Here is a 27,883-nt window from a genome sequence, read left to right on the forward strand (position 1 = left end):
TGTCATGTTATTTATTTAATTGATTTCAGAGAGAGGAAGGGAGAGGGTGAAGGAGAAACATCAATGATGAGAGAGAACCATTGCTCTGAGGCAGAAAGGATGTAAATTACTGATCTGAGCCACGTTGCTGGATGACTAACCCCTTAATCATTGCTCTACCGCCTCCTGCATGCCCCCTACTGGGGATCGAGACCGAAACCTGGGCATGTGCCCTTCTGGTTCATGGGTTAACACTCAACCACTGAGCCACAGCGGCCGGTTCTTATGGTCATTTTAGAGTGTACTTTCTACTTAAAAAAAAAATGTTTGCAGTAAAATTGTGCTGTGTTATGCGGGCATCAGCCTCAGACATTTGTGTACTTTTTCTGAGTGCAGATATACAAATACTTACCATTGTGTTGCACTTGCCTACAGTATTCAGCACAGTAACATTCTGTGCAGGGTTGTGTAGCAAAAGGCTGAACCACATGGCCCAGGTATGTGTAGACAGTACCATCTAGGTCTGGGCACGTGCACACTGTGACGTTTGTATGACAAAACCCCTTAGCGGTGCTTTTCTCAGACACATTATTGTACTTGAAAGCAAAGCTCAGGAGATTCCTAAACTCAATTTGGAATCCAGAACTTTATGATTTCTGGGTTTCTCGCTGTACTTAAAAAATTCTTTGAAATTCTAAAAACAATATTTACTCCTCTCATTACTCATTTTCCTGGGTTTCAATATCAAGAGTTTAAAGACGATTACTATTTTTTTAAAAACCAATTGGAGACATTAGTGGGAATGCTAAGGAAAGTCTTATACAAGAGATTTCAAATAACTATTCTTTAATATTCCATCCACCAGAACTTCTTACATGTTACTAATGGCCAGCCAGATTCTTATCTCAATGTTTTATAATTATGCCACCTGATGTTCAAATTTGATCCAGTCTTAAATTACTCCAGGAAAAGAAATTTATGAAGTATTTAGGCATGAGCTAATGCTTTGAACATGAGAAGAATTAAGTGTTATTGAGGCAGAAAGGATGTAAATTACTGGTCTGAGTCACGTTGCTGGATGGATAACTCATCTCCTATCTCTTACATGCAAAATATGGAAAGCAGCTCTACTTACCTACCTACCACACTGTTTAGAAAAATGAGACGTACACTTTGATCTTCTTTAAAGAAGTGAGCTGCCTAGTTAGCTGACTTTTACTTGTTCTTAGTCTTTATCTCAACAGTAATTAATCCTTGGTAAACACATATTCTCTTCTACTTGTATAAGAATGGAGAAATTGAAGTCAAAACCTTGTATTTTTAATGTTTGCTTTAAAATTCTAAACGAAACTTGTCACATTTTAAAATTTTTGATAAAATTTACATATAATAGTATTAAAACCATGTTGAAATGTATAATTCAGTGTTTTTAGTATATTTACAAGATTGTGCAATCCTCACTACTAACTCCAGAACATTTCTTCACCCCAAATGGAAATCCCCTTTGTCCCATCCCTGGCAATAAGTAATCAAGTTTCTATTTTTAAGAATTTGCTTATTCTGGACATTTCCTATAAATGAAATCATATATTATGTGGCTTTTGTGTCTGGCTTCATTCATTTACATGTTTTCGAGGTTCATTCTGTTGTAGCAAAATTAGCACTTATTTCCTTCTGGCTGAATGACATTCCACTGTATGGCCATGCCCCACTTTATTTCATCCATCGCTGATGGATATTTGGGTTGTATCCTTTTTGGCTATTATGCATAAATCTGCTACATCATTTACAAGTTCTTGTGTAAACATGTTTTTATTTCTCTTGTGTATATTCCTAGAAGTAGAATTGCTGGGTCATCAGGATAACCAAGATTAACCTTTAAGTAATTGCCAAGCTATTTTCCCAAGTGGCTGTACCCATTTTACATCCCTATTACATGAGGATTCCAATTTCTCCACATCCTCACTAACTTATTTGAAATATATTTTTATTGATTTTAGAGAGGAAGGGAGAGGGAGATAGGTAGAACCATCAATGATGAGGGAATCATTAACTCCTGCAGGCCACCTAACTGGGGATCAAGCCCACAACCCAGGCATGTGCCATGACCAGGAATCGAACCATGACCTCCTGGTTCATAGGTCGATGCTCAACCATGGAGCCACACTGGCCCAGCAGAAACATCCATTTCGTTGATCCACTTATTTATGCATTCATTGGTTGCTTCTTGTATATGCCCTGACTGGAGATCAAACCCGCTGCCTTAATGTATCAGGATGATGCTCTAAGCAACTGAGCTATCTGGCAAGGGTGTTACTTCATTTTCCAAGATACTTTCCTATCTGTTGTCCCTCGGTTGCGAAAATAGTTCAGGCAACATGACCTTAACCATTAAGTACTACTAAATGCTCAAATCACAGTAAGTGACTCCAAAGTAGAGGGTTCACCATGTGGATGAGAACAGGAGAGGCTGAGGAAAGGTAGAGAAATTAGGGATGAATGTGAATGTGATGTACTGGTGCTTCCTGTGTGTCCTTGGAACAGGATGAGAGATTAAATTTTTCCATGTGAAAACTAGTGACACTATAGGATAGTTAGATAGAACAATACTTAAGATGTGATCTTTGCCTTCAAAGATCTTCTGTTACTACAATAGATGCCAATAAGAGATGTGTGATCACAGTACTATTAAGACATTAATTGCAATGAGAGAGCTCCAGTGCATCAGAGAAAGGAAGAAATATTACAAGGCAAGAAATCAGTAAATTACATTTATTGAGTACTTACTGAGTACTGGCACATCAAATACAAGTGTCAGGATGATCAGGAACAATAACCTGCTCCCTAGGAGCAGCTCCGTCTGGGAGAAAGCCACCCCTGAATTCCTGCCCTAATGTCAGACAGTCCAGTTCCTCCCCTTATGTCCCTGGTTCACCCAATGATGCCGCCCAGCGCTGGAGCTCAGAGGGAGCGGGACCATTCTCAGCATGAAAAGGAACATTTGAAGAAATATATTGAGTTAAACCTATCTCTACAATATAGCTTGCATCAAGAAATGAAGAAAAATGGTGAATTAGCCGAAACCGGTTTGGCTCAGTGGTGGAGCGTTGGTCTGCGGACTGAAGGGTCCCGGGTTCAATTCCGGTCAAGGGCATGTACCTTGGTTGCGGGCACATCCCTGGTGGGGGGTGTGCAGTGGGCAGGTGGTCGATGTTTCTCTCTCATCGACGTTTCTGGCTCTCTATCTCTCTCCCTTCCTCTCTGTAAAAAAAATCAATAAAATATATTAAAAAAAAAAAAAGATGAATTAGAAAAGGAGATTACCAGAATGATGATCTTACAGCAAAAATGCAACCTGCATCTTCAAAATGTATATATATATACCTGGATGGAAAAAAAATACACTTTAACAGAAGTTTTAAACAGTTATTATCAATGAAAGCAATTCAAAAGAAATGTGAAAAACTAAGGAATATAAAAGAAGTGGAAACAAAAAGAAGTAAATCTCAGAAAACATGGAAATGAATATGGTAGAATACTGTAAAGAACAGTATAAACAGAAGATTGAAGAAAGAACACGACAGGATGTAGCAGAAAAATTAGAACAAGTCAATCTATTTTTACAGACACAAGCATGTCTATAAACTGCTCAAGAAAATCTGGAGCAGTTAAGAGAGAATAATAATGCTTCAATAAGAAGGCAGTTTGAATTCAGAACTAAAGATCTGGAATCTGAACTCTCTAACATGAAAACTTCTTAATACTGTAAATGGGGAAAATATAGGCAACTCTATTTAGAAGAAACAGAATGTAGAAAGTTTTTGGCAAATGAATTACACAAGACTAATGAGAGGGGAGCAGAGGTCAGCACCGAACTTCTCCTGCGGAAGTACCAGCACAGCCTTCACGCACGCAGCACTCCTCATACAAGGCCAGTCCTAGAAACACCGTGTTGGAAATGATAGTAACAGTTTTGTATCCAATAGAAATTCTACTCTAAGAATAAGTTGGTGATTCCTACCTCAAGAATCCTTTTTATGACTTAAATAAACTTGTAATACTAAAAAAAAAAAAGGAGGGGGGGGGGAAATCAGGATGAAGGCAGGTAAGAACATAAATATACACATTAATTTTACCACTAATTCTAACTACCAGGGAAGTATGAACGGTGTATAAATTACATTTTATAACAAATTTCTATGCCTGTCTAAAGGATAAGCTATACAATGTAATAAAAAAAAGTTTTTAATTGTGCTTACCATCATAGAATTTACCCTAAAATGGGTTAAAATGCCCATACAGAATTCATATTATATACATGTTTCACATTAAATATTGCTTGAAAAGTACAAATACTTTGACCCCATTGCTGAGAAACCGATGGTCAACAAGCAATCTATTTCCCCTTTCAAGTCCACCTTATTTTCAATTTAGTTTCCTACCCAGTTCTCTTCAGAACTATTTACATCTCTTTTGTTTGATCATCTTCTTCGAGTTTCCTGATTTCATTTTTTAAACAATTTATAGTTTCACGACTTGCTTTTAATCTCTCCTTAAGCTCTGCAATTTCAAAGCTTGTTTTTTTCTTCGCAGCTTCTAATTTTTCTCTGGTTTTCACTTCAAGTTCTGCAACTAAGAAAAACATACATTTTTAATGAACTATTTCATTTTTCTTACACATCTAAAATACGTCATAGAGTAATATCTGAGGCATTTCCTGAGGTCAATGTTCCCATGATGAAACATGGGCAACTTAAGAGATATAACATTAAACATACAGGGGTGGGTAAAAAAATCTGAACTCCAGCCAAGGCCGGTTTGGCTCAGTGGTAGAGCGTCGGTCTGCGGACTGAAAGGTCCCAGGTTCGATTCCGGTCAAGGGCATGTATTGATACATTAGTTGTAGGAGGCACATCCCCAGTAGGAGGTATGCAAGAGGCAGCTGGTCAATGTTTCTCTCTCATCGACATTTCTAGCTCTCTATCTCTCTCTCTTCCTCTCTGTAAAAAAAAAAATCAATAAAATATATATATATATTTTTAAAATTCACCAAAACTTTAAAAAAAAAGAAAAGAAAATCTGAACTCCCAAGAGAGGATCTCAAATGTTTTCTTTAACAGTAAAATTATGGCTACTAATATTTCAATTTATAGTTAGAATTTTATAATGTAATATCCTTGTTTTTCTCTATATACATGTTAATCTGGAAATAAGGGGGCATACAATCCAAGAGACATCCAGCTAATAAGTTAACTAAATATATAGTGTTCTTACATTTATGTACAGGTAAAACTGACATAAACCAAAAAGAGAGCAGTAACTATCTAGTTTTGAATTCCAGCTCTACCATTTATTAGCTGTTCTGAGTAATTTATCATCTCTATGCCCATTTCGTCATTTCTAAAATGGATTCTATAATAAATAACACCTCAATATTCTTTTTTGAGGAGATTTTAAGTGAATTCATAAAGTATCTAGAAAACTATCTGGTACATAGTAAGCCATATTAACTATTATGACTGAGAAACATTAAATGATATTTAAAACATTCAAGCTGCCTATATTACAAGTTACTAAAGAAATTATCACTAAGCAAAATAGAATTCACCTATGTAAATGTTTCACTTAGTGTAGCATTCCATTTTACAAAGAGAAATGCCTACTTTCACCCAACATCTCCATCCTGTGGACATTTCAGGTAATTGCTGCTAATAATCATTAAAGCATAGTTATGCTTTAAGAAAAGCATAAAATGATCTCTAATGGAAGAAGCAAGGTTTGGTGAAGAAAAAAGAAAACAAAACAAAAAAAACCTTGAGCACTGCTGGTGAGGCTCAATGGCTGAGCATCGACCTATGAACAAGAAGGTCATGGTTCCCAGTCAGGGCACACAGCTGGGTTGTGTGTGGGCTCTATCCTCAGTGTGGGATGTGTAGGAGGCATTCTATCAATGATTCTCTCATCACTGATGTTTCTATCTCTTTCTCTCTCTCCCTTTCTCTCTGAAATCAATAAAAACAAACACACCCACACAAAACACCTTTGAAATCTGAAAGACTTGGGTTCAAATACACCCCTGGCCCCTTATTAACTGAATACTGACATCTCTAGGTCTCCCTCAGTCTCATCTCTCTGTATGATACAGTTAAAACTCTGTATTTCTGAGGAGTTATGAGGATTAATCAATAGAGCTGGCCCTTTGTATCCATGGGTTCTGCATCTGTAGACCTAACATACGGGGGGAAAATGTTATGTTGTTACTAATGTTTATATGCAATCAGGCCTAGATGACCACATCTGCACTGAACATGCACAGACTACTTTTTTTCTTGTTATTCCCTGAACAATACAGTTCAGCAATTATTTACATTGTATTAGGTAATATAGATAATCTAGAGATGATTTAAAGTATATAGGAGAATATGCATAAGTTATATGCAAATACACCACCCTATCCCGTAATAAAAGGTTATTATGCAAATTGTCCCCTTGACCAGGAGTTCGACTGGGAGTTGAACCTGGGGGTGGGGACGGCTGACCAACTGCCTGCAGCCCCTCTCCTGGGCCAGCCCCACCCCAGATCAGTACCACCCTATTTTGGGGCAGGCTAGTCAGACCCCTCCTGTGCACGAATTCGTGACCTGGGCCTCTAGTTTTATATAAGGGACTTGTGCATCAGCAGATTATTGTATCCTCTGGATGTCCTGGACCAGTCCCCAAAGTATACCAAGGGAAGAAGACTATAGATATGTGAGACATTTAGCACATTCAAAACATGCAATAATATTTTCTTATTTTGCTCATTGCTAGTGACTTTCTTTTTGTGATACATTTTAAAACACAGATAAATTTTTATATTGCTAAAACAATCCATATTTTTCTCTGTACTTTTTTGCTTTTATTTCTAAATTGTTTTCACCTCTCTATTTTTTTTTTTTTTTTTAAAGTTTTGGCCCTAGCTGGTTTGGCTCACTGGATGGAGAGCATTGGCCTTCGTACTGAAGTGTCCCAGGGAGTTTAATTCCAGTCAAAGGCACATGCCTGGGTTGCATGCAGGAGGCAGCCAATCAATGATTCTGTCTCATCATTGATGTTTCTCTCTCTCCTTCTTCTCTGAAATAAAAACATATTTTTAAAAAAAGTTTTACTTCACGGAGACGTAAAGCAGGGCACAGGAAATACTAGTATAGTCAATAAGATTGTAATAATTATGTTTAGTGCCAGCTGGGTACTAGAAACATCAAGGGAAATACTTTATAAAGTATATGACTATCTAACCACTAGGCTGTGCACTTGAAACTAATACAAATTAGTACTGGATGTAAACTGTAATTAAAAAAATAAAATTAGCCCTGGTTGGTGTGGCTCAGTTGGTTGGAGCATCATCCCAATATGTCCAGGTTGCATATTCAATTCCCCAGTCAGGGCACATACAATAATCAACCAAAAATATATAAATAAGTAGAACAAGTTGATGTTTCTCTTTCTCTCACCTTACTCTTTCCCTCTAAAAATAAATAAAATAAAAAATTTAAATATAAAAAACTAAATTTAAAAAAAGTTTGTACCTTTTGACCCCCTTCACCCATTTTGCCTACCCCTCACCTCCTGGCAACCACCAATCTGTTCTCTGTATCTTTGAACTTGCTTTCTTTCTTTTTTTTTAATTACACATATAAGTGATTTTATACAGTATTTGTCTCTCCCTGTCTGACTTTTTTCACTTAGCATAATTCTCTCAAGGCCCATCCATGTTATCACAAATGGCAAAATTTCTTTTTTATTTTTTTTTTATTTTTTTACTTTTTATTATTTGTCAATTACAGTTGACATTCAATATTATATTAGTTTCCGGTGTATAGCACAGTGGCCAGACACATAATTTACAAAGTGACCCCACCCCCCATAAGCCCAGTCGCCACCTGGCACCATACCCGGTCCCTGTGCTGGACTTGGCAGCACAAATGGCAAAAAATTTCATTATTTTTTATGGCTAAATAGTATTCCACTGTGTATATATAAATAACATATCTTCTTTATCCATCATCCATCAATGGACATTTAAGGTAGTTTCCATATCTTGGGTACTATAAATAATGCTTCAATAAACATGGCAGTATGTGTATGTGTGTGTGAATGTGTGTGTGAGTGTGTGAGTGTGTGTGTGTGTGTGTGTGTGTGTGTGTATTTTTAATTAGTGTTTTCATTTTCTTTCGATAAATACCCAGAAGTAGAATTTTTGGATCATATAGTAGTTCTAGTTTTAAGATTTTGAAAACCCTCTGTACTGTTTTTCCAGTTATCTGCACCAACTGACAATCCCTCCACAGTGCATGAGAATTCCCTTTTCTCCACATCCTTGCCAACACCTGTTTGATGCCTTTTGTTTTCTTCTGTATTTGCTTTCTCTTTGTTGCTGTTGCATTTTTAAAAATATATATATTTTATTGATTTTTTTACAGAGAGGAAGAGCTAGAAACATCGATGAGAGAGAAATATCGACCAGCTGCCTTCTGCACACCCCTTACCGGGGATGTGCCCGTAACCAATGTACATGCCCTTGACCAGAATCGAACCTGGGACCTTTCAGTCCGCAAGCCGACGCTCTATCCACTGAGCCAAACCGGTTTTTTTGCTTTACAGTCTATTCTCAACACAGCAGCCAGGGTAGATGATCTTTTTAAATATATTCTTACTGATTTCAAAGAGGAATGGAGAGGGAGATAGAAACATCAATGATGAGAAAGAATCACTGATTGGCTGCCTTCTACACTGTCCCCATCCTGGATGGAGCCTGCAACCCAGGCAAGTGCTCTGACTGGGAATTGAACTGTGACTTCCTGATTCCTAGGTGGATGCTCAACCACTGAGTGACACCACCAGGCTGATTGATCCTTTAAAATGTTAGTCTTGCCGAAACCGGTTTGGCTCAGTGGATAGAGCGTCAGCCTGTGGACTGAAAGATCCCAGGTTCGATTCCGGTCAAGGGCATGTACCTTGGTTGCGGGCACATCCCCGTAGGAGGTGTGCAAGAGGCAGTTGATCGATGATTCTTTCTCATCGATGTTTCTAACTCTCTATCCCTCTCTCTTCCTCTCTGTAAAAAATCAATAAAATATATTAAAAAAAATAAAATAAAATAAAAAAATGTTAGTCTTATATGTTCTCTCTTCTGCTCCAAGCCCACAAATGACTTCACATATTCTTCACTTAATAGAGTCCTCAGTTACTCATAAGACTCTATATGATCCCTATTAACTTCTCTGAGCCTCGTATGCCACTCCTTGTCCCCTTGTTCCTTCCAGTCACACTGGCCTTCTTGCATCAGACATGCCCTGCATCCTTTTACCCTGCTTTTGCCCTTGCTGCTCCCTCTACAGACAACATTCTTATCTCAGACAGCTCCAAGGGTCACTTCCTCACTCCTTCAGGTATTCGCTCAAAGGCCACAACCTCAGGAAGCATTCTGTGACCTGATATTTAAAACTCCAATCATCATCATCTCCTCTCACCAAAGATGCTTCCTCACCTGTGCCTTATTTGTCTGCATACTACCCATTCACTATTGTACACATTATTGTTTTATTTATTTAAAATCTCTCTTCCTACTATAATACATGCAAGCTCCATGAGGGCAGAGCTATTTTTAAAAAAAATATATTTTATTGATTTTACAGAGAGGTATTGAGAGGGATAGAGAGCTAGAAACGTCGATGAGAGAGAAGCATCCACCAGCTGTCTCTTGCACATCCCCCTTTGGGGATGTGCCCGCAACGAAGGTACGTGCCCGCAACGAAGGTACGTGCCCTTGAGGGGAACTGAACCTGGGACCTTTCAGTCCGCAGTCCGATGCCCTATCCACTGAGCCAAACCGGTTTTGGCATGAGGGCAGAGCTTTTTATCTGGTTTGTACAATGTTCTATCCTCAGACCCTAGAATAATGCCTGGCATATAACAGGTAATCAATACTGTAGGCAAATTAGCTGCATGGAGTCATATGTACAGTATTCAGATGCCAATTCAGCTTAGAGGGAATATACATCATGATTATTAGAGTGGCATCCTGGTACTTTCCACCTTAGTATGAATCTGAAACTATGTAAAATGGCATAGGTTGAAAAAATAATAATAATAAACTAGTTCACAGAACACAAAAGTATAATTATGTCTTGCAAGGTTTTTCACACAGATTTTGTTAGCAAGACTAATGAATAGAAAATGACTGAGTAGCAGGTTAGGCAAGATTAATAAATAGCTATGTTTAAATGTAATTAGGGAATAAAAGACAGTATTTCAGAGACTGTGAGAAGCTGTCTTTTATCTTTTTGAAAGTAGACCTAACTTTGGGAACAATTTAAAATATGCTTCTTGCCGAAACCGGTTTGGCTCAGTGAATAAAGCATCAGCATGCGGACTGAAAGGTCCCAGGTTCGATTCCAGTCAAGGGCACCTACCTTGGTTGCCAGCACATGCCCAGTGGGGGGTGTGCAGGAGGCAGCTGATGGATGTTTCTCTCTCATCGAAGTTTCTAACTCTCTATCTCTCCCCACTTCCTCTCTGTAAAAAAATCAATAAAATATATCTTAAAAAATAAATAAATAAAATATGCTTCTTACATGTTCTATAGTAATACTTTTTTAAAAAAATTATATTTTATTGATTTCTTGCAGAGAGAAAGGGAGAGGGATAGAGAGCTAGAAGCATCGATGAGAAACATCGACCAGCTGCCTCCTGCACACCCCCCACCAGGGATGTGCCCACAACCAATGTGCATGCCCTTGACCGGAATCGAACCCGGGACCCTTCAGTCTGCAGGCCGACGCTCTATCCACTGAGCCAAACCGGTTTTGGCGTAATACTTAATTTTTAACTTCTGAACATTTTATCTATATATAGCATTAATAAAAGAATTTGAAAGTTACTAATCATACGATCCTTTCACCATTACATAACACTATTTTCAGTATTAATTATAAACTCATGGCACTTACATTCTGTTTCATGCTTGTAGGCTCCTAATGTTAGCTGACGAGATGTTGTTAATAATTGTTGCATCATTGCTGTTGGGTCTTGAAATATCTAATGAGATAAAATGAGAAAAGGCCCAATAACTTCAAAGTTCTACAATTTAAAATGCCTTTAAAACTCTCATTATAAAAATCTTACCATTTCATCGTAAAACTCTGAAACCACTGTCTTTTTCCCCAGCATTGCATTGGTATCTGATTGGAACAGCTTTAACAAATGATACAGGGTTACCTGTGAAATAAAAACAGACATCACATCTGTGCAATGGTTACCTTCATCATTGTGAAATACTGTCATTTCTATAACTGAATTAGTAAATATATCAACTTCAGGATTTGTCTCAACTTACGGTGGCAAGTAACTCAAAACTCTCTTACTTTTATTTTCCTATTAGGTATTACTATCATCCACATCTAAATATGAACATTCCAAAGATGGTAAGTAAAGATTATTACAAAGCATTTCTAGAGAGTGACTGTATATAAAAATAGTATAAGATATAGCTCTGGAAATTAAACTGGAAAATCATTAACACATAAATTCTTTTACTAACACAAGTGAAATTAGATTATGACAGTTGTTCTGTGAAGATTAAAGTTTACAAATTTGCTCTGGAAAAAAAGATTTGATACTTTCAAAAGGAATGACATACTAAAATGCTTAGTGAGGGTAAGATTATTTCTTTGATCATCTATAAGATTATTACATAAGTAACAAAGTCAGTGGTAATTCACTTTGGCATAACATGTTTTCATGTTTAAAAAAAAAACAATGGTGTAGTAAGACATCAAAGAGGAAGTTTTGTAGAACAATGTGTGATTACTTTAGAAAAATAAAACCCAGCTGGCAAAGTATCAGAGTTCATGTTGAAGTTGAAGAAACCAATTCAGAGACCTCAGAGAATTTTCCAAAACTTATCAAAAATCATTATAAGTAACCATGCATCAATCACAAGCCATATTCCAAGCAGATAATTTGACAACTTTATAGAATAGACAAGAGCATGTGACTACATTGATGGATATTCCACAACAGGGAAATCCACAACCTGAAAACGTAAGGAAGACAACTGTATCACTGGTGGGAGCCAGCACTTCTAGAGGAGCCCCAGAGAGGTTCAGAGCTCAAAGTTGGCAGGTGGAGAAAACCTATTTGAAGAAATAATGTCAGAAAACTTCTCCCACCTGGTGAAAGAATTAGACTTACAAGAACAGGAAGCACACAGAACCACAAACAAAAGGAATCCAAAGAAGACCACACCAAGCTACATCATAATTAAAATGCCAAGAGCAAAAGACAAAGAGAGACTATTAAAAGCAGCAAGAGAGCCAAAACCTGTTTGGCTCAGTGGATAGAGCATCGGCCTGTAGACTGAAAGGTCCCAGGTTCAATTCTGGTCAAGGGCATGTACCTTGGTTGTGGGCACATCCCCAGTAGGGGTGTGCAGGAGGCAGCTGATTGATGTTTCTCTCTCATCGATGTTTCTAACTCTATCCCTCTCCTTTCCTCTCTGTAAAAAGTCAATAAAATATATTTTTAAAAATAAAAATTAAAAAAATAAAATAAAAGCAGCAAGAGAAAAACAGTTAGTTGCCTACAAGGGAGTGCCCATATAACAATCAGCCAGCTGATTTCTCAACAGAAACTATGCAGGCCAGAAGGGGAGTGGCAAGAAATATTCAAAGTGATGAATAGCAAGAATCTACAACCAAAATTACTCTAGTCAACAAAGCTAGCATTCAGAATTGAATGTCAGATAAAGAGCTTCATAGATAAGAAAAAGCTAACAGAGTTCATCACCACCAAACCAGTATTATATGAAATGTTGAAAGGTATTCTTTAAGAGGAAGAAGAAGAAACGATAAAGATAAAAATTATGAACAACAAATACATATCTATCAACAAGTGAATCTAAAAATTAAGTGAATAAAAAAATCTGATGGCCAAAACTGGTTTGGCTCAGTGGATAGAGCATTGGCCTACAGACGGAAAGGTCCCAGGTTTGATTCCGGTCAAGGGCTTGTATCTTGGTTGCGGGCACATCCCTGGTGGGGTGTGTGCAAGAGACAGCTGATTGATGAGTCTCTCATTGATGTTTCTAACACTCTATCCCTCTCTTTTCCTCTCCATAAAAAAGAAAATCAATAATATATATATATATATATATATATATATATATATATATATATATATTTTTTTTTTTTTTTTTTTAATTAAAATAAAATCTGATGATCAGAGTAATAGAATCAGGGGCATAGAAAGGGAGTGGGTGACAATTCTCAGGGGGAAAGGGGTGTGGGGGGTGCAGAAAGAGACTGGACAAAAATCATGCACCTATGGACGAGGACAGTGGGGGGCAGGGTGGGAACCAGGTGGAGGGGAGCTAAGGCGGGGGAAAAAGAGAAACAACTGTAATAATCTGAACAATAAAGATTAAAAAAAAAAAAAAAAGATGTTATGAGTTGAACTTTTTCCCCCTAAAAGGATATGATGAAGTCCTTAAGCCCTGTGAATGTGACCTTACCTGGAAGTAAGGTTTTTGCAGGTGAAATTAAATTAAGAAAAATTCTTTAGGGTGTGCCCAAATCCAATATGACTTGTGTCTTCATAAGAAGAGACACAGAGAAAGGCCATGTGACAATGAAGACAGAGATGAAGTTATGCTGCCACAGGCTAAGGATCCTGAGGCTACCAGAAACTAGAAGTGGCAAGAAAGGATCCACTTCTGGAGAGAGGCAGGGTCTTTGAATTTTTAGCTTCCAGAGCTGTTAGAATAAATTTCTGTTGTTTAGCCACTCAGTTTGTGGTACTTTGTTATGGCAGCCCTAGGAAACTAGTACAAAAGACTTTTTGAGCTGTGTTTGGTGATCCTTACAACAATGAAAACACCTGTACTTGCTACTGATTATTTCTAGACATAAAACACATGTCTTTTACTCTTACTTTTGTTTTATTTTGTTAATCCATTTCTCCACTGGTTTTTAGACAGAGAGTGGAAGGGTGGGAGGGAGGAAGACGAGGAAGGGAGGGAAGGAAGGGCGGGGGGGGGGGGGTATAGACGGACATTGATGTGAAAGAGACACATCAACTGGTTGCTTCCTACACCTGCCCTAATCAGGGTCGGGGATCAAACCTGTAACCCAGGTACATGTCCTTGACCAGGAATTGACCCCTCGACCCTTTGGTGCACAGGCCTATGCTCTACCACCGAGCCACACCCGCCAGGGCAACAATTTTAGCATTTGCTTTTAGAAACAACCATTCCTTTAACAATGGCTTGTCCTATAATAGTCTAGTGGATAACAGAAGTAAATCACAAGTTACCAGTGTCTTCTATATTTTAAATAAACCCTTATATGATATTTTCAGTAAAAACAACTATTGAAAAAGTATAACGGTTTCATTCTAACTAAAATAATACTACAATGGTTTTTGGGGACTAAAATTGAAGCCTAGCCCTGGCTGGGTGGTTCAGCTGGTTGGGCACTGAAAGGTTGCTGGTTTAATTCTTGGTCAGGGCACATGCCCAGGTTTGGGGCTCCATCCCTACCTAGTAGGGGGCATGCAGGAGGCAGCCAATCAATGTTTCTCTTTTTCTCCCTTCCTCTCTCTTTAAAAAGTAAAAAATATATATTTTTAAAATTCAGGCCTATGTAGATCTATATGGAAACCTATTTAAAAAATTAATCACTGCAGAAGTGCAAACGAACATATTACTTTACTTTTCCAAGAGTGGACTTGAAGAGCCAGCTCATAATAAAATTATATGATATAAAGATTTCTTTCAGAGATGTATTTTCCTAATGGAATAGGAGGGGACAGCAGATGAAGAGAGAGGTAAGGCCACACATTGTCAAAATAAAAATGAATTAGAAGCAATCTTACAAAGTTAAAAAGAGCTTCTGCTCTAGTAACACTACTGACTTCTTATCTCTCTCAATATTTGCTAAATTTTGTGCTATAGTCTCTTTAATAGACTATTTATTTGTGAATTCTCATCTGAGGATATTTTTCCATTGATTTTTAGAGAATGTGGAAGGGAGAGGGAGAAACAAAGATAGAAACATCAATGTGAGAAAGACACACAAGTTGATTGTCTCCCACATGTGCCCCAACCAGGGCCAAGGACTGAACCTGCAACTGAGGTACATGCTCTTGACTGGAATCAAACCCAGAACCCTTCAGTCCACAGGCCAATACTCTACCCACTGAACCAAACTGGCCAGGACTTAAGAGACTATTTTGATTAAGGACAAAAGCAGTGCTTCATCATTGTATCAAGATATTTGAGCCATAGATGTTTATACAGGAAAAAAGAAAACTAATGTATGAATAGTTATCAATAAAAAGTTCAAGGAAGCTTAAAATAAAGTAGAGCTTTCTTAAAACTAGAACCAACCCACACCATGCCCAGCAAGCATGTCTCAGTGGTTGAGCTTTGACCTACGAACCAGGAGGTCACGGTTCGATTCCCAGTCAGGGTACATGCCTGGGTTGCAGGCTCGATTCCCAGTGGAGGTGTACAGGAGGAAGCCAATGAATCATTCTCTCTCATCACTGATGTTTCTATCTCTCTCTCCCTCTTCCTTCCTCTCTGAAATCAATAAAAATATATTTAAAACAAAAAGCAAAACCAAAAAACTAGAACTATGCCAAACCTGAACAGAATATTTCACTTACAACAGAAGTCAATATTCTCCACACTGAAGTTAGCAAATCCAAAGGAGATTCTTCTTTCAGAGATATCATGAAGAAATTCCTATCTAGGAGAGTATGGCCTCTGTCAGTGGGTTCTAAATCTTACTTTACATCAAAATCACCTGGGGTGCTGGCCCTTCTCCAAACTACTGAATCAGACTCTCCAGGGGATTGGGCCAATTTGAAATTTTAAAAAACGCCTCAGGTACTTCTGATATAGTCAGCTAAGAACCAATCCTCTGAGCCCCTGGCCCAGGTGATACTCAACTCCTTTAAAACCACATAGTTTTAAAAATTTAATCTGATAATGAAAGTCTAAAGATTTGGTGCCAAAGGAATGAGCTGAAATCTATCAAGATGAAAATCAGTGGTGAGAACTGTTAAAGCCCTGAAACAAATTAGCCACCAGCCACACAAATGTGAAATGAGAGAGCCATAACTGAGTTGTGGCCTTCTAGGTTTAAAAATAAAACAGGTTTACACCAAGGTTGTGGATTCGATCCCCAGTCAAATACATACAAGAATCAACCAATAAATGCATAAGTAAGTGGAACAAGGAATCGATGTTTCTGTTTCCCTCTCTCTCTAAAAAAGCAATCAATCAATCAATAAAAGAAGGCTTAGTGGTTTGTCAAAAGAAAGAGTAACAGGAAGAGTGTAAGGTGTAAATCCAACACTTGGGTTCAAAACTAGCTTTGCCACAACTAACTGTATTTTTGAGTTTGTGACTTGTTCTCTGAGCCTTAGTATTCTCATATCTAAAATGAAGATATCACCAATTTCACAAAGTCGCTAAGGGATCAAAGTGAAAGGTTTAAGGGACTTTTTGCAGTATCAAGCAACAAATCTTATAAGAGACCATAAAATGAAAAAGTTGGTTATCAATAACGATTCACAAGTAAAGCTGCTAGTACTTTTTGCTTTGAAAAAGCAACAAGACTATTTCTAAGGCTTTTAACTATAAAAAACTGAATACTCTCATTTCATAGCATATGAACTCAATTTGTTTATTACTAATAACCAAATACTATTAACGAATTTAAAATTTTTGCTGTGGTAGCCCTGGATGAGTAGCTCAGTTGGTGGAGCATTGTCCCAATACACCAAGGTGGCAGGTTTGATCCTTGGTCAGAGCATATACAAGAAGCAACCAATGAATGCTTAAGTGGAATAACAAATTGATGTTTGTTTTCTTCTTTTTCTCTCTCCCCATTTCTCTCTTTAAATCTGTAAATTAAAAAAATAATTTTTTTCTATAGTAATCATATGATTTTCATGGTTTGTTTCCAATAAATGTTCACATTTTATTCCTTCTTCCTATATTGAAAAATAAAAGCCTTGGAAGGCATATCACTTAAAAATGAAAAATCTTAACTCATGCAAGATACACCATGCCAGCCCTGATTGAGTGTTGTCCGATGCACCAAAAGGTTGCTTGTTTGATTCCCTGTTGTAGCACATGCCCAGGTTTCTGGCTTTATCCCCAGTAGGCAGGAGACAGTCGATCAATATTTCTCTTTCTCTCCCTCTCCCTTCCTCTCTTTCTAAAAACAATAAAAACATATTTTAAAAAAATACACCAAACGATAAGCATACATAAAGTGAGTCTGAATAAAAATGTCAACACATAATATGTTCTTCATTAAGTATTGTAACATTTCACAATTACTAAAAAAAAAAAATCTGTTTTAAATTTACAAAGATTACCATTACTCACAGGTCTTTCATTAGGATCAATAAAAAATATTTTGATGATTATTTCGAATTCACCCCATCCTGTTTCAGTAATTTCATATGGAGGCTTAGTAACAACTGAAGAAGAGAAAAAATACAACAATTATAATTGTAAATTATGATGTAGTTTCCTAACTCTTTATAAATTTGTATGTTATAAATGAAAAAAAACTATACTCTACCTCTTAAAGGATTGCCATAGCTTTCATGTAACTTAAATTGAATTTTCTTCACATATGCTGACATATCCTAAAATACAGAGGAATTAATTAGTTCTACCATCTACACATAAAAACTAGGAGGGAAATAAACTAAGCATATGTACCTAATTTTATAAAATATATTTCCCCTCAAATATTATAGAATCTAATTTTCTTTTAAAACCCCACAAAAAACATGAATTATACCTAGGAGATTTGGTTTTTTATTTTAAATAAGTCAGTGAATTCTCTCATAATTCATAATATACTAGTGGCCCGGTGCATGAAATTTGGGGGTGGGGGAGGGAAGGAGAGGAAGGTGTCCCTCAGCCTGGCCTGCACCCCTCTCCAATCCGGGACTCCTCAGGGGATGTCCGACTGCTGGTTTAGGATCAGGCCTAAACCACAGTCACACATCCCTCTCGCAATCTGGGACTGCTGGCTCCTAATTGCTCACTTGCCTGCCTGCCTGATTGTCCTTAACCACTCTGCCTGCCGGCCTGCTCACCCCCAATTGCCCCTCCATCCCCGCCAGCCTTTGTCTCCCAACTGTCCCATCCTGCCAGGTTGCTCCCCCGCAACTGCCTCCCCACTGCTGGCCTGATTGACTCCAACTGCTCCCTCACTGCCAGCTTGCTTGCCCCCAACTCCACCTCCCTTCCCGCTGGCCTGATCACCCTCAACTGCCCTCCCCTCTTGGCCTGATCGCCCCTAACTGCCTCTGCCTCAGCCCAGCCACTATGGCTTTGTCCAGAAGGATGTCTGGAAGGTCTCTGGGTCTAATTAGCATAATACCCTTTTATCAATATAGAAGAAGATAGAAATATACATATCAATTCTCTTATTTTGCAAATATTTTTTTTATATTTATCTATAGACAATTCTCTAAATCAAAATATTTCCATAAAAACAATAGTACACTTCCTATACTTCTATAATAACTATATTATCCAAAGCAAATTTAAAAACTAAGCAACTTCAAAGAACAAAATTATATCATATAAAATTAAGGTCATCTCAACTAAGCAGCTAAAACTGTTGGATATAAAACTCCTCCTTTTCTGAATTTTATTTTGAAGCACAAGAGCATGTTCCTTAGTTCTTACACATAAAAGGGTTTCTTTTAGTTAATGTGTCTTTTTCAAACATACCTTATTATAGAAAAATGCAAGAGAGAATAAGCCAAACAATAGAAATGTTTATATCTTTTCTTTAAGAAATTTTTTTGTGCTTATTACCTTGCATCCAATATTTTTATTTTTTATTTTTTTAAAATATTTTTTATTGATTTTTTACAGAGAGGAAGGGAGAGGGATAGAGAGCCAGAAACATTGATGAGAGAGAAACATCCATCAGCTGCCTCCTGCACACCCCCTACTGGGGATGTGCCTGCAACCAATGTACATGCCCTTGACAGGAATCGAACCTGAGACCTTCCAGTCCACAGACCGAAGCTCTATTCACTGAGCCAAACCAGTTTCGGCTTGCATCCAATATTTTTAAATTGGAATCATTCTATAATGATATATTAATATCTGCTTTCATTACTTAATATAATATTGTGAACATTCCCCCTTTTTATTGAATTTATTAGAGTGACACTAGCTAACAAAATTATACAGCTTTTAGGTGCACAATTCTTCAACACATCATCTGTATGAACATTTTTTTCTGAGGCAGATTTTCCTAAGTATCTTTGAAGACTGTTTTGGAAATAGTTTCATTCATTTTTATTCTACAAGTATGAGTGAGTACTAACATTGGGTACCAGATAAAATGGTAATAGGGTCTTGTTCTCAGGATCTGTCTATGGAGTAGGCGCCAGAAAAGGAAATCAGCATTTCAGTGTAATCTGTGTTCCTGAGGGCATGAGGTATAACACCACAGGAGAGGCATCTAACGCAACAGTTTTTGGAGTTCAAGAAAGTAGTTCTAAAGAAAATACACTTGAACTAAGACTAAGGAAATAATAAAAATAGGGAGGGAGGGATGGAGGGAGGGAAGAAGGAAGTAAGGGGTTTAAGAGTCCTCCTTTGAGAAACTGAAAGTAACTTAGTATTAGAATGTAGGGCAAAAGGAAATAAAGAAGCAAATACAGACAAGGTATAATGCTGCTGAAATAGGATTAGAAAAGACCACAGCATGCCTTCTAAAATAAGAAGTTTTAACTTTATGAGGGTAATCAGTAGTCCTTTAAGGTGTTTTTTGTTGTATTTTTAAAAATATATTTTATTGATTTTTTCTACAGAGAGAAAGGGAGAGGGATAGAGAGTTAGAAACATCGATGAGAGAGAAATATCTATCAGCTGCCTCCTGCACACTCCCCACTGGGTACATGCCCTGGACTGGAATCAAACCTAGGACCCTTGAGTCCGCAGGCTGACGCTCTATCCCACATGTGTCAAACACAAGGCCCGCGGGCCAAATCCAGCCCGCCAGGCCTTGCAATGTGGCCCGCACCGCGGTGTCATCACTGCACTCCGCTGTCAGTTTATGACATTGTCAGTTTATGACTGTTCAGTAAACCATTCGGCCCGCGATTTAGGCTGGATTTTAGATTTTGGCCCCTTCTCTGATTGAGTTCGACACCCCTACTCTATCCACTGAGCCAAACCAGTTAGGGCGAAGCTGTTTTTAAAAAATAATAGCTTTATTGACATATTCACACACCACATAATTCCCCCACTTAAAATGTAACATTCAGGCCGAAACTGGTTTGGCTCAGTGGACAGAGCGTCGGCTTGGGGACTGAAGGGTCCCGGGTTCGATTCCGGTCAAGGGCATGTACCTTGGTTGCCGGCATATCCCCAGTAGGGGTGTGCAAGAGGCAGCTGATGGATGACTCTCATTGATGTTTCTAACTATCTCTCTCCCTTCCTCTCTGTACAAAATCAGTAAAATATATTAAAAAAAAAAAAAGGTAACATTCAGTGTTTAGCATATTCACAGAGTTGTACAACCATCACTATATTCAATTTTAGAATACTATTTTTATCACATAAAAAGAATCCCCATACCATTAGCACTCATTCCTAAGTCCATCTTCCTCCCACCCACTGGCAACAACTAATCTATTTTCTGTGTCTGGATTTGCCTATTCTGGACATTTTATAAAAATGGTATCAAAGGGCCCTACAGGTTTGGTTCAGTGGATAGAGCGTCAGCCTGCGGACTGAAGGGTCCCAGGTTGATTCCAGTCAAGGGCATGTACTTTGGTTGCGGGCACATCCCCAGTAGGGGGTGTGCAAGAGGCAGCTGATGGATTTTTCTCTCTCATTGATGTTTCTAACTCTTTATCCCTCTCCTTACCTCTCTGTAAAAAAAGAAAATCAATAAAATATATATATTTTTTAATGATATTATAGAATATGTGGCCTTTGTGTCTGGGCTCTTTCTCTTACCGTAATGTTTCTCAATTTCTCCATGTGGTGGCAGCATGTACCAATATTTTTTCTTTCTTTCTGCCTAATGACATTCCATTGCATAGATATGCCATATTTTATTTATTCAAGACATCTGAGTTGTTCCCATTCTTTTGTAGGGACTTTGAAGGATTTAAATAGAAGAACAGTTTATTCACTTAATAAATATCTGTTGAATACCTAATATGAACTGGCTTCATTCCAGGCATTAGAGATTCAGCAATAAAACAAAATTACCAGCAGCCAGATTATATAGTTATGCCTTTTATCTCCTTTGATGGTCTTATTACCAACTAAATTATCACTTAAAAATTAACTACTAGCCGAAACCGGTTTGGCTCAGTGGTAGAGCGTCGGTCTGCGGACTGAAAGGTCCCAGGTTCGATTCCAGCCAAGGGCATGTACATTGGTTGCGGGCACATCGCCGGTAGGGGGTGTGCAAGAGGCAGCTGGTCGATGTTTCTCTCTCATCGACGTTTCTAGCTCTCTATCTCTTTCCCTTCCACTCTGTAAAAAAAATCAATAAAATATATTTTTTTAAAAATTAACTACTATTCTTGAAACATCTGATTAAATACTAGGCTAACTTAAGACATGGTGATTGGAAGATGTGCTGTGTTTATAGCACATTTCTTGTTAGTGTAATTTAATTTTAATTAGAAAACATTTTTTGAAAATTTCTACTGAGCCCGGCCGGCATGGCTCAGTGGTTGAGCATAGACCTATGAACCAGGGGGTCACAAGTTCGATTCCTGGTCAGGGCACAAGTCTGGGTTGTGGGCTCAATCCCCAGTGGGGGTTGTGCAGGAGGCAGTGGACCCATGGTTCTCTCTTATCATGGATGTTTCTATCTTTCTCCCTCTCCCTTTCTCTCTGAAATCAATAAAAATATATACTTAAAAAAAATTTCTTTTCTACTGAACAATTATATGAAAATGACAACTCTCACTTTATTCTTTCAACTTTTGGGGTGGGTAACTTTTCTAAAAAGGACAATTTTATAAACAGAGAGTCCCTATAATATTACAATTTATTTTCAAGCAAAACAAACTGTAGATTCAAAGAAGTTATAGGGCCGAAACCGGTTTGGCTCAGTGGATAGAGCATCGGTCTGCAGACTGAAAGGTCCCGGGTTCGATTCCGGTCAAGGGCATGTACCTTGGTTGCGGGCACATCCCCAGTAGGGGGTGTGCAAGAGGCAGCTGATCTATGATTCTCTCTCATCGATGTTTCTAAATCTCTGTCCCTCTCTCTTCCTCTCTGTAAAAAAATCAATAAAATATATTAAAAACAAACAAACAAAACAAAACAAAGAAGTTACAGGAAAGAACAGTACTCACCTCATTTCTATATGGTTTTACATATACTGTCCATTGATGGGTATGCCCATCCTCTTCTCTTTTCTTTCCAAAATATCGAGCAACATTGCCATAAACTATTGGTTTAACGATTGTAACCCCCTGAAAGAAAAGTTTTAAACACTAATTAATATTGTATGATTATCCAAATAAACAGAAGAGTTCTGAAAGTTTGTTTTAAGAAATGGCAGGCATATAAGAGACTCACTTCAGATGGAAAGATACAGACTGAAAGCAAAGGGATGAAAAAAGACATTTCAAGAAAATGGAAACAAAAAAAGCTGGGGTTGCAATACTTATACCAAACAAAATTAACTTTCTTTTATTTTAATTATATCTTTACTGTTAAAAGTATTACATATATCCCCTTTTTTCCTCCACTGTCTGCCCCCTTCTAGCCCACCTCACCACCTGCCTCAGTCCTTCACCACCTTATTGTCTGTGTCCATGGGTTATGCATATATGCATACAAGTTCTTTGGTTGATCTCTTCCCACCTTTAAAACAAAGGTTATAACAAGAGACAAAGAAGGACTCAGCAATTCCATTTTGGGTATTTGTTTGAAGAAATCCAAAACACTAATTCAAAAAGACATACAGTATGTTCATTGCAGCACTATTTAAAATAGCCATCATATGAAAGCAACCTAAGTGTCCATCAATAGATGAAAGGATAAAGAAGTGGTACATATATACAATGGACCATTACTCAGCCATAAAAAAGAATAAAAACTTACCATTTGCAACAACATGGATGGACCCTAGAGGGTATTATGCTAAGTGAAATCCGTCAGATAGAGACAGACAAATACCATATAATTTCACTTATGTGTGCAATAAAGGAACAAACAAAACAGAAACAAACTCATAGATACAGAGAATATTTTTTTATTTTTTATTTTTATTTTTTAAATATATTTTATTGGCCGAAACCGGTTTGGCTCAGTGGTAGAGCGTCGGTCTGCGGACTGAGAGGTCCCGGGTTCGATTCCGGTCAAGGGCATGTACCTTGGTTGCGGGCACACCTCCAGTAGGGGGTGTGCAAGAGGCAGCTGGTCGATGATTCTCTCTCATCGAAGTTTCTAACTCTCTATCCCTCTCTCTTCCTCTCTGTGAAAAATCAATAAAATATATATATATTTTTTTGTTTGTTTAAAAAATATATATATATTTTATTGATTTATTTTGTTTGTTTAAAAAATATATATATATATTTTATTGATTTATTTTGTTTGTTTAAAAAATATATATATATTTTATTGATTTTTCACAGAGAGGAAGAGAGAGGAATAGAGAGTTAGAAACTTCGATGAGAGAGAATCATCGACCAGCTGCCTCTTGCACACCCCCTACTGGGGATGTGCCCGCAACCAAGGTACATGCCCTTGACCGGAATCGACCCCGGGACCCTTCAGTCCGCAGGCCGACGCTCTATCCACTGAGCCAAACCAGTGCCAGCATATACAGAGAATATTTTGATGGTTGCCAGATTGGAAGGGAATGGAGGGAGTGTGAAAACGGTGAAGGAATTAAGTACAAATTGGCAGTGACGAAATAATCATAGGGATGTAAAGTACTGCATAGGGAATATAGTCAACAGTACTGTACTATGTATAGTGTCAGATGGTTATTTAGATATATAAGGATGATCACTTCCTAAGTTATATAAATGTCTAATCACTTTGTTGTACACATGAAACTAATATAATATTGTGTGTCACCTGTAATTGAAAAATTAAAATAAAAAACCAGAGTTTGCTTATAACATCATTTCTCTCAATAAATCAATTTTAGACAATTATCCTCATTTCATATTAATACAAACAACTAAACACAGATTAATTACAATGTCCCTACATTGAAAATGTCTATTTTAGCCCTGCCCATGTGGCTCAGTGGTTGAGCATCGACCTACAGAGCAGAAGGTCAAGGTTCGATTCCTGGTCAGGGCACATGCCTAGGTTGTGGGCTCAATCCCCCGTGTGGGGAGTGCAGAAGGCAGCCAATCAATCATTCTCCCATCATTGATGTGTCTACCTCGCCCCCTCTCCCTTCTCTCTGAAATCAATAAAAATGTTTAAAACCTGTTAAGTACTTTGAGAGTTTTTCTGAAAAGAAACACAAAAGGCGCTTTATTCACAAATTTGAAAATGAGGCCCTGCAGTAAGGATCACCAACTCCAACTGCAATCATCTATACCAGGGGTTCTCAACCTGTCTAATGCTGTGACCCTTTAATACCATTCCTCATGTTATGAACCCCCAACCATAAAATTATTTTCGTTGCTACTTTATAACTGTAATCTTGCTACTGTTATGAACTGTAATGTAAATATCTGTGTTTTCTGATGGTCTTAGGTGACCCTGCTAGCGGTTCTCAATCTGTGAGTCCCAACAGGTTGCTTTCTATTTGAGAGCAGACAGGCAGTTAGGGGAGCACAGACAGGCAGTTAGGTGGATCAGGCCAGGAGGGGAGAGCAGAAAGGCAGTTAGGGGGATCAGGCCAGGAGGGGAGAGCAGTTAGGGGGATCAGGCTGGCAGCAGGGAGCAGTTAGGGGGAATCAGGCCAGGAGAGAAGAGCAGTTAGGGGCATCAGGCAGGTAGGCAGGCAGGTGAGTGGTTGGGAGCCAGTGGATCGGGATTGGGATCCCAGAGGGTTCCCAGATTGGAGAGGGTGCAAGCCCGGCTGAGGGGAAACCACCTACCCCCGACCCTACCCCCATGCACGATTTTTGTGCAATGGGCCTTTAGTCTGATGACAATGTCCTATTTATCAGCTTATGGCAGTGTTTTCCAAAGCATGGTACAAGTATTAAAGGCAGCTTGGAAGAAGATTTTAGGTAGAATAAGAGCAAACATAATAAAAGCATTTTATTATTTATGGGTTTACTTTAATCACTATTAGAAGAATCATAACTATAACTAGTAATTCAAACCCATAATTTCAAAAATATTAATGCTTAGGAACGGGCTTTGAAAAAGTAATCTAAATAAAAATGTTCAATATTACAGCTGGATTTGGATACTGATAAAATGTCACTTGGATGACTGATGCTAGTTTATTGGCCAATGGCCATGCTTCCTACATTTGGGCTCATTTCTGAGATGTACATACATGTTTCTCCTCACATCTGGTGAGTGTAAAGGCAGTGAATATTGACAGATTATGATGAAGGAGAGAAAAAATTTCAAGTGGAGACAAAATGCTGAATGAATTTCAGATCAATTGTTCAACAGTAAGAATGTATCTGAAGGTCAAAGAGCAAGATATACACATGTGATAATGCTGTGCCAATGTAACTAAAAAGAAACGAGGGAAGGCAGTGAACAAATGGAAAACTATTAATTGTGGCTGAATAAGTAACAAATAAATTCAATACCTATCAGCCTAAAGTTAGTCCAGAAGAAGGCAAGCTGTTTGTTTAAGAACGTAAATAATCACAGTAAGTGCTACTGACACTTTTGTGGCAACCACAGAAGGGGCCCCAGGTTCAAGGCCTGAATGAGTGAGTATAAGGAGTGCTGACTCGGTGAGTGGCTAAGAGATCCCATGGCTGCTGTGGTGTTGGCAGGAACTTGCAGAGTTCCTCAATGATAAAAACGGGGCTCATCTGTCAACAGACTTCCTACCTGGATAAAATTTATCTAAATTGGAAAAAGATGCCTACAAAACCACATAACAATGAGTGAAGAGGAGAAGTAAGTCCCTAAGTTTAAAGCAGCAATTTTCGACTGCCATGCTGCAAGAAATTAAAAAACCTGCGATACCTAACTATTTAGCCAGGGGCAATGAGCTCTTTTCTCTTGATTATCAAATAAAAAAATGACAACACCCAATACAACAAAAGCCACCCAGTGTGAATGAATCAAAATTATACCCACTCCCCTTTTTTTTGGTCAGATCAGCAAAATATACAGTTTTGGTGCGCCACAGAACTTTAGTAATTAGTTTATTTGTGCTATGAGCCGAAAAAGGTTGCAAATCACTGGTTTTAAGCTTCACATGACTAAATCACGCCAGTGTTTGTAGAAAAACATTTGAGGGCTATAGGCCTAATCGCAAGTCACTTGGGACTTAAACTTACAAACTTTCAGAAACTAACATGATTACAAGTATTGAAAGTCCTGTGAGTTCTTCTCCAAAATCTATTTTAACCTATTGTTTGCTAGTACTTTCCTATCAGTTCAAAACCTTGCCCAAAAAGTCTGGGGGAAATGTGTATATTTATCAATTTACCTAGCATCTTTCTCCTTACATGAAATTTCAAAAGCTTTTGACATTTTCGAAGGACTCCTGCTTTACATGACATTAAAGCACCATGTATGATAGTTGTAAACACAGTACAGAGTTAAAGTTATGTAAAAACAATATGACAGATAAGAACTCTTTAAAAACCTATACTGACTAGGTTGCTGCAAAAGTGGGTTATGTCTTTTTAAAGAAAAAATTCCTTTCTGGAATAAGTAAAATCGTAAGGGGTAGAAACAGGTGTTGTATTGGGAACCAGTTGGTCCTGCCTTAAAAATTAACGTGCTGAGGGGAATGTGAGAAGGTGGGAGGGAAACGTATCCCTATGTCAAACATTCCGATAGGCTCTCTGATAACTTGGATTAAAGACAGAAGCAGCCAATGTCCATGTCCCTCATGTGCCAGGCAAAGTGCCCTGCATGCCCTGGTTAATATCTGGGCCGGAGCTTCGGCAACACCATGAACCTGGGCACATGCGCTGGGCGATCCGCCTGCGGAAGGTGCTGCAGGGCCGGGCGGAGAAGGTGAAGCTGTAGCCGCGGTGCCGGGCAGGCGGAGGCGCTCCCAGACAGACACCTGCTGCTGTCACCGCCCTCCCCGACCGGTGACCGCTGACCGCAGCCAGCAGGACGCCCCGGCCCTCGGAGAGGCTGGTTTCCCGGGAAACAGAGTCCAGCGTTCTCGCCCCAGCCAGCACCAAGTTTGTTTGTTTTTCTGGGGGGACTGGAGGAGGAGGTGGCGCCGTGAAGGTGGGGCGCCGTCAAACACAGACGCTCCCTCGGGGACTGACTCGCTCCCCGCCCTGACACCTCGGGGGGAGCCCGCGGCCCGCCCCTCGCCGCGCAGGGGGTCCGGCGGGCGCGGGCGGGCACTCACCTTAACTCTGCCGCCAGAGTCAGGCCCAAATTCGGCCATTCTCTTGAACATATTGTCCCACGGAAGAAGCCGCCGCCGCCAGGAAAGAGACCGAGGCCGGCGGGGTCGCCGCAGCCCTCAGAGGCGCCGCTCCTCCGGCGCGGGCCCGGACGGACGGTTTCTGGCCGAGGCGGGGCGAGTCGCCGGCGCTCGCGGAGACGGAGGAGCCGCCGCCCGCCACTCGCCGGCGGCGCGGAACCCGAAGCCCATTCAGCCCACGGGCGCACGGCGGAACCGGAGGGGCGCGGGGGCGCCGTGCGCAGGCGCGACCGGCACAGGCGCACTGCGCACGCGCGGGCCGC

At 39.0% G+C, this 27,883-nt stretch overlaps 1 protein-coding gene across 1 annotated transcript; it reads right to left on the minus strand.

Moving 5' to 3' along the window:
- Window positions 1–2,737: 2,737 nt before the first annotated feature.
- On the minus strand, window positions 2,738–27,835 carry YEATS4 (YEATS domain containing 4). The gene is made up of 7 exons (XM_084878921.1): window positions 27,543–27,835; window positions 22,402–22,521; window positions 17,622–17,688; window positions 17,423–17,517; window positions 11,146–11,238; window positions 10,971–11,058; window positions 2,738–4,611 (listed from the first exon to the last, which is right to left on the minus strand). Exons 1-7 carry the CDS (start codon window positions 27,591–27,593, stop codon window positions 4,442–4,444), a joined length of 684 nt encoding a protein of 227 aa, XP_084735047.1. The 5' UTR covers window positions 27,594–27,835; the 3' UTR covers window positions 2,738–4,441.
- Window positions 27,836–27,883: the final 48 nt, after the last annotated feature.

The sequence above is a fragment of the Pipistrellus hanaki genome (genome assembly GCF_964339955.1).
Source record: "Pipistrellus hanaki genome assembly, chromosome: 3".
Classification (NCBI taxonomy): Eukaryota; Metazoa; Chordata; class Mammalia; order Chiroptera; family Vespertilionidae; genus Pipistrellus; species Pipistrellus hanaki.

Bases quoted from the DNA above. Each gene is read 5' to 3' on its own strand.
- YEATS4 (XM_084878921.1), bottom strand. From the start codon at position 27,593: ATGTTCAAGAGAATGGCCGAATTTGGGCCTGACTCTGGCGGCAGAGTT. The intron at 17,689-22,401 runs GTGAGTACTGTT...TCTGTATTTTAG, and splicing joins TAAAACCATATAGAAATGAG to GATATGTCAGCATATGTGAA. The intron at 17,518-17,621 runs GTAGAGTATAGT...TCTCTTCTTCAG, and splicing joins CTATGGCAATCCTTTAAGAG to TTGTTACTAAGCCTCCATAT.